Source organism: Etheostoma cragini, chromosome 5, assembly GCF_013103735.1.
Source record: "Etheostoma cragini isolate CJK2018 chromosome 5, CSU_Ecrag_1.0, whole genome shotgun sequence".
Classification (NCBI taxonomy): Eukaryota; Metazoa; Chordata; class Actinopteri; order Perciformes; family Percidae; genus Etheostoma; species Etheostoma cragini.
The window spans coordinates 8,232,097-8,239,992 of record NC_048411.1 but is presented as its reverse complement, the minus strand read 5'-3'; the positions used below and the strand labels follow the sequence as shown (position 1 = coordinate 8,239,992).

Below are 7,896 nucleotides of genomic sequence, written 5' to 3'. Positions count from 1 at the left end.
TAATGGGCCGAGGCGAGCCGAGGCGGGCCGAGGCGAGCCGAGGCAAGCTGTTACCAGCAGTGGAAAAACGCCAAAAGATAGCTGCTCCTCCTCGGCCTGTGCCTCAAGGAATGTGAGTATTTATATGACTGGGAGGGGTGGATACATTAAACTAACTTAATCTCCATCACCCAGCCAGTTTTCAGTAAGATAAAATAAATCAATATTATAATCTGATATTAATTAATTTACTAGTACACCTTTAGAAAAGAGAGATCTGATGTTTAAGAGCCTCCTGGTCCCAACTCTGGATTGTCAAGGATTAGGTCCACTAATAAACTTGTCCAGATTTCTAGAAATGAAAGCTGCTCCATCCCAAGTGGGATGAATGTCGTCTCTCTGAATCAGAACAGGTCTTCCCCAGAAAGACTGCCAGTGATCTGCAAAGCCTACATTTTTATCTGGACACCACCTCGATAGCCAGTGGCAAAATGGATACATGTCATCACTGGTTAGATTTGGCAGTCCGAGTTAGTTTTGTTGAGGAGAAGCAGTTCATCCATTTTGTTGGCCAGAGAGCGTACATTCGCCAGGTGGATATAGGGGAGCGCAGTGCGAATGCCCCGCTGCTTCAGTTTAACCAGCGCGCCAGCGCGCTTCCCTCTCTGGCGTCTCCGGTGGATCCCATAGAGAGCTGCTGCGTCTCCATCTAATAACGCTAAGAAAGTTCCAGGTTTGGAAAAGAGCAGTGGAATAAAAATGAGGAGTTAAAACTCCAATATTTAAGAGCTCCTCTCTGGTATATGCTACCAGAGATTGTTGGCAGAAAACAGAGTTAATAAACAAAAACACCATCACCAACCTCTCAAAGCACTTGGCAACGCTGCGAGAAGAGTTGGTTGAGCTCCTCTACCAAGGAGGCATTGATGTTTGTAGGTGGTTCACGCCAGCCCCTGTAGTTGGTGATTTGTATTCCTTGTCACACCCGTATTGGATCTTTGTTGGTGAAGAGGCCCTCGATCTTTTCCTTATACACAGCTTTTGCCTGCTTGATGGCCTTTTTCAAGTTGTGCCTGTCTGTGCTATATAAGGCTCAGTCCTCAGATTTAAAGGCTGTGTAGCACTCCCTCAGAAGCGCATGGACCTCCAAGTCATCCAAGGTTTCCTGATAGGGGGAATCCTGATGCGTGTGTTGATAGTGAAGTTTTCAACACAGGATCTGATGTAATATCAAAGGCACTTCATTCACATGATTAAAAATAAGGTTCAGTTTGTTCATTTAAAGCAGTCTTGTAGCTGTAGAGATGCATCCCCAGGCCACCTCTTAACAGTTCTATAGGTAGGTTTCCGCTTTTAATGATGGGGCGATAAGCTGGAATCAGGGATAGTGATCCTAGGTGTGCGAGGGGGGAGTCACTGTGTCCCCAGTCCAGTATGTCATTCCCTTATGTTGCACACTTGACATGCTGATCAAAGCTGAGTAGCACAGTTTTAAGATTAACGTCATTAAAATCACCAGCCATGATAAAAATGCCCTCCGGGTAATTGATTTGCTGTTTGTCTATAGCTGCTAGTACATTGGCGTCTGGTGTAATGTAGACCGCTGTTACCACGGTAACAGATAATTCACATGGCAGATAGAAAGGTCTACATTTGACAGCTAGCAGCTCCAGGTCTGGTGAGCAATGCTTATTGTTAACAGTAGAGTTTGTATACCAGTTCATGTTCACATAGATGTACAGTCCACCTCTACGGCTCTTACCAGAGTCCTCTGTACTGTTGTTTCGATTTAGTGAGCGACCCGCTAGCTCAACTGCTGCATCTGGAAACCCTGGGGGTAGCCAGCTTTCAGCAATAATTATCACAGAGCTATCTCGTATGGTTGACCGGGTTGATATATCCAGATGTAGTTCGTACATCTTATTCCCAAGGGATCGGGCATATGTGACAAAAAGGCTAGGCAGTGGTGGTCTGTTAGAAGCCAAGTCGCCCGACCTGCAGCCCCGCTTTTGTTTAAGTTCCCTCCTCTGTGTCCGGAGCTTGCCGCTCAGTGAAGCAATCCACGGAGATGCTGGTGCTCTGGCTTTTCCCGGTGGAAGGCTCTGCAAGTGTTGGAAGGCACTCCTTACAGGCGCTTCGCACGTTCTCCCAATATACTGTACAAAATGTTCTCTCTGTTGTAGAAGATATTTGGTGTACCCCAGCTGGTCTTAACAACATAGAAGATGACATTAACGTGACCTGTATACAAATCAATGGATTAAATAACGTGACCATTTCACAAACTGCCATGAGACTGGGCTGGTATTTTTATTCAAATGCATATTTTACTGCAATTTGTGTGAATGGAAGAGAACAAATGTGTACTGTGTGTAAATGCTTGTAATTGTCTAATTTACACACACACACACACACACACACACACACACACACACACACACACACACACACACACACACACACACAGACAAAACCCCTCAGGCAGGCAGACAACCACTGCAATGCAGAATAGAGCTTTCCCCTCCGCTATTTGGAAACACCAATCTCTAAGCAGCACGGATGGACTTGAGAGTCTTGCTTAGTTATTTCTGTTGTGGTTCTGCTGCCTTTTGTATCCTATTCCTCCCTTTCCCCAGTGTGTCTGTGTTGTGTTATCTGTCCGCCACACGAGGGCGTCCTGGAGGGAACGGTCTGCCAGCACAGCTGCAATTCATCTCCATTATCTGTCTACCTGCACAGCTGCTTCTCATCATCATCACCACCACCACAATATTAATACCCGGGCTGACCACCTCCTCAGCGCCAGTTCGTTACATACTCCCAAGTGATACTGTGTTCCGTCACCTATCTGTGCAGCTTCCCGGGACTGGATTACCACTTACACCTTCACCATCTCCTGTCCCTTGGTTTTTGTGTGTTTTTGTGGATTAAACCTTTTTGTTACCTTTTCCTGTCGTCCTGTGTTGTTCTGTGTTCGGGTCTGTCTGAAACCCCAACAATTTCAAAAGTCTATCTTCCTTTCTCTTTTCTCTCTATTTGTCTTTCTTTATTGGTCTCTATGTCTCTCCACCTCTTTTGTTTCACTTCTTGCATATCTAATTTCCTAGCTCATTTAAACGTAAAATATGTAATTTTCTGCCGCTCGGGGTCTTGCAGGCATGTACAGAGGGACCTTGACGTCGTGAAGTTGTGTGGAATCATGGGAGTTGTTGTCATTATCATTAACTACCATTTGCGATTGTATCAGTTCACTAGCGAGTTCATGTATTGAAATTTTATTTACGTTAGTTTAGTAACGTTTATTCACGCTATGGCATTCTAAAGAAATAGCTGACATTTTCCCACATAATTACTTAGATTCTAGTTGTGGTATTAACTGACAGGTTAGTGAGCAAGCAAGCTAACATTAGCCAGCAGCTTCAACTACAATATATTTCACATAAGTAATATTACAACAAACCCCTTTTCCCTCAGTGCTGACAAAGATCTGGGAGATGTACTTTATCGGTGGTGGTTGGGGGGGAGGGCAGCATCTATGGGCTGAACAGAGACATCCAGATGGCCGCTGTTGCATTTGCGGGCATCTGGGGTTTGATATGTTCTGTTCCCCGAGGGGATGGCATTGGATTATTAACTACCTATACAGCTAAAGTTACGTTGCAAATTTAACCATGGTCAAAACAATCATACTAAAAATAACTTACGACCGTGTTGAAGGTTATGACGCCATTGATAAGCAACCAAATGACAAAATTAAAATGATTAAATTAAAAGTAAACATTGTGGAATGTACTGGTGGCTCACCTAGCTGATTATGCGCCCCATGAACCAAGGCCCAGTCCTTGCGGCAGCAGCCTAGGTTTCGATTCTGTCTTGCGGCCCTTTGCTGCATGTCTTCCCCATCTCTCTCCCATCGTTCCTCTCTACATCTGTCCTATCAATTTAAAACCAAAATGGCAAATAGAATTTATGAAAAAAGTGAAACATTGTTGAAATCATTTTGGGATAATGTAAGTACACAACAACTAACTAACAACCTTATGTTGCCAAAGCAATACAGTGGCAAAGGATAGAATGCTCTTATTTAACAAATGAGTAATAAAACAAAAATAATGTAATAGGTTTACTATATAATAATAGGTAAAACTGATTTTTTTTTATTGGTATAGCAAAGATTACATCTAATTTTCTCACAACAAATGAACAATACTCAATCATAGAATCACAAAGGTCTCATGATGCAAAACTAGGGAGATACAGTTCTGAAGGCTACTTGACTGTCCCAATAATCATTCTCTTTCTCCTTTGCTTTTGCTCTAAAGGACATAACGTGTTTGTTTTTTCATAAAAAATACACAGTTTACAAGAGTCAACCTAGTTAGTTAGGTAAGTGTAGATGACCCATTTTTTTACATTCATTGTCTAAATAATCATGTAAATGTACAAAATGCAAATATGTGATAATGTCACTCACACTGTTGTCATGCAAACAAGCATGTTACATCATCTATCAGGGAAAATGGCTAGCTGATGCTGTATCTGTCTCACAGTTACAATTATTTGTCATTTCTGAGCAAAATGGTTCCCCAACTGCTGTAAGTTGTTTGTTGAGTCTTACCATCTGAGAACATCCTGCTGCTGATGAATACTTCAGCTTTCCCAAAACATGACAGGACACTGAGTCTGTCTACCTGCTGGAAGCCTTTCTGCTGAATAACTGTCAACAGTAGAATGCTCCAGGGTCTGTGTGTAGGCTTGTCAGGTCCAACAAACATTCCTCTGTGTGTGTGTGTGTGTGTGTGTGTGTGTGTGTGTTTTGCAGGGAGTTTGCCAAGGAGCGAGAACGGGTGGAGAAGAGGCAAGAATTCCTGAAGCTTCGCAGACAACAGCAAATAGAGAGAGAGTTAACTGGGTACCTGGAGTGGATTTGCAAAGCGGGTCAGTAACAAATAAAGACATTTTCAAAAGAGGTTTTGCTGTAATTGAGGTTGACACAAATATGGCCAGCTTATGACTGTTCATTCAGGTGTGGTATTTGTGTTTCAGAGGAGGTGATGCTGGCCGAAGAAGATAAGAACGCAGAGGAGAAATCTCTGGATGGAGCGTGGTACAAAAGAAAAAACAACAACTCTGGTGAGGACTGCCATCTTCAGAATCAATTGTTAAATTGATATTGAATTCATAAAACAACTCACTATCCAGCAATGCACACTGCACACAGTTCCTGCTCCATCCTCCTCCTCCTCCTCCTCCTCCCAATCCTCCTCCTTCTCCTTCTCATCTGTCTCATCACCACCATGACTGTTGTCACCCTGTGTCTCAGCGTCACCTACACTGTACTCGCTGGACTTGACTAATAATAATAATAGTAACAATAATAATAGTTAATGGTAATAGTATTAAACTTACTTTGCATACTATATTAACATGCAAAGATCATTACCAAATAAAAGACAAATACAGTAAATGACATTATAGGTAATGAGTTTAGAAAATTATATTGTTATAAAAATAAATGCCTTAACTATTCCCTCTTAAACCCCCTTTAACATTAAGAACACATATTAACCATTAGTCATGTCCCTCTTGCCCTTGCCAACCTTGGCCTTTTCACGTCGTTAATTTTGCGCATTTTGCTGAATCTTGCTCCAAACCATTGTTTCTTTTAAATCTCCACTTTTCAGCACCAACATTTTCTTTTTTTATCTCCACCACCCTTTTAGCTTCACAGATTCGTTATCTGCAAGTCTCTTGCAAGTTTTCTCTGTGATAAAAAATGGGCCGACGCCTGCAAGCTAGTTCAAACACCCAACTCGACTGCACTGCTTAACACCCCCCCTCAATTTGGCAGTCTATTTAGGCTGCACTATATCCCCATTTCTGCCTTGTTAATGCTGCTGCTAACCTACACCTGTATCGCTGCCCGCTGTTAGCCCCACCAACACCCCAGCCTCCTCATCACTCCCTAATATCTCATATAAACCCATACTGTAGGGAGGGATGAGGTTGTTGTCTGGCAGCCAAACACAATGTTCAGCTGTTATAGTAAACATTTCAAACGTGAGTTGTCTCACTGAACGAGTGTCAGAGCTCCATTTTGCGCTTTGTCTGTGGCTGTGAGTGCCCAGCCAGCCCATATCACGGCTGAGGACCAAACTGTCACCTGTTATAATAACGGACATCTAAAATTGAAAAATGACCGCAAGCCGGTTCGTCATATGATAGATCAGCCATTCGGGAAATCTCCCGAACATCCCAATGGCCATTCAGCCCCTGGATGAAGGGGTATGTAAGTTCATTTGACAGGGCTCTGGGGGTACCTCAGACCAAATATGGGAACCACTCTTCTATGTATTGCCGCAACCTCCCAATCTGCAGACGGATTTAATTAAAGTTTAGCTTCTGATTTAATTAATAGAATCATATATCCATCATCATAGAATACTGTGATTGGTCTGTTTGCTCTGACACCAAACAAACACTTGGAAGTTGACTGAGACCCTTCTTTTATTGTGGACTTAGACTGGTTGTTTAGTCACCACCAGGGTTTTATTACAGTACATTTTTACATTACATTTGTTTTAGCTGACTTTTATCTAATACCCCTTTCACACTGTTGGCTCTACCAGGGCTATACCCAGGTCAACGATGTGTTTGAATGGGGTAATCCTCCTTGAACTACTCGGCTTTGCGAACCCGGTAGGGAGGTGTGTTTGATCAGGGTAGACTACGTTGATTTGAAGTTTATTTGACTTGAAGTGTGAATTCCACACAACCTGGGTCGCAAACAATTGGGGCGGGATAAATTATGGGAATGGTTGGAAATGACAGTGGGGCAAAAACAACATACATTTGGTCTCACTGTGCTTTACACTTAACATAGACTGTATAAAACTAGGATTTAGGAGCTGTTCAGTTAATTTGCAAACAATCTGCTGGCATCGGATGTCCAGATGTTCACTAGTCTGCCTTTTGTAGACTGGTATCAGAGTTTTACAAGCAAAGCGGCTTGTAAAAACCCAGAATTAAAACGTAAATGTATAAAGATTTCATTTATCTGTTTAATTCTCTTGTTACTGTTGCATGGCTTGACAGTAATAGTTGTCTGGTTGCCCTTGGCAACCATATTGAGTCAATTGGCAACTAACGCAATTGCAATCAACGCAATTTAATGTTCACGTCAACAGCGCATGTGAAAATAGGGAGAAAAAAATTTCATTGGTGCCTGGTATCTATCGGATAGAATAGCAACTCAGATTTTGGTGCCTCATTACTGAGCCACACTAGAACTTTTTGTACCCTAAAATATTGATTCCAAAATTGTTTCAGTGGTTCATCAACTCGTAATTCAATTCATGACAAGAGTTATCTCAAGACAATTTACAGATAGAGAGGTCTAAAACACACTCTCTAATTTACAAGGACCCAATAGTTCCCTCCAGAGCAAGCAACAGTGGGACAGTGACGAGGAAAAACTCCTTTTTAGGAAGAAACCTTAGACAAACCCAGGCTCTTGGTAGACGTCTGACGGGCTGGTTGAGGCTGAAATAAAGAGTGTCAATAACAATTACAATAGATAATGGAACAGTGACTAAAAAAATATTAGTTTGTAGTAGTTCATGACATAGCAGGGCACTGTATGGCATTACAAGGCACAGCAGAGTGTAGCAGGGCAGGTGGGCTTGGTCTGGTTGGAGGGTTTACGGCACTTCAGCATTCACTTTGCGGCCCTCTATCGGCTATACCCGCACTACACAATTGTTTTCACATAGGGACGTGGATCTGTAGTTCCAATGAGACATGATGGGACATTTTCAATTCATAAACACAGGAGAGAAAATCATTTACAGTGGGTACGGAAAGTATTCAGACCCCTTTAAATTTTTCACTCTTTGTTTCATTGCAGCCTTTTTCCAA

At 42.4% G+C, this 7,896-nt stretch overlaps 1 protein-coding gene across 1 annotated transcript in view; it reads left to right on the top strand.

Annotated features, from left to right (window-relative positions):
* The window catches only part of cacna1ba (calcium channel, voltage-dependent, N type, alpha 1B subunit, a), a 168,458-nt gene that overhangs the window by 83,794 nt on the left and 76,768 nt on the right, over positions 1 to 7,896 (top strand). Inside the window, exons 8-9 of the mRNA XM_034871800.1 lie at positions 4,802 to 4,917; positions 5,026 to 5,112. Coding sequence (XP_034727691.1) covers positions 4,802 to 4,917; positions 5,026 to 5,112 — 203 coding nt within the window. The remainder of the gene's footprint in view (positions 1 to 4,801; positions 4,918 to 5,025; positions 5,113 to 7,896) is intronic.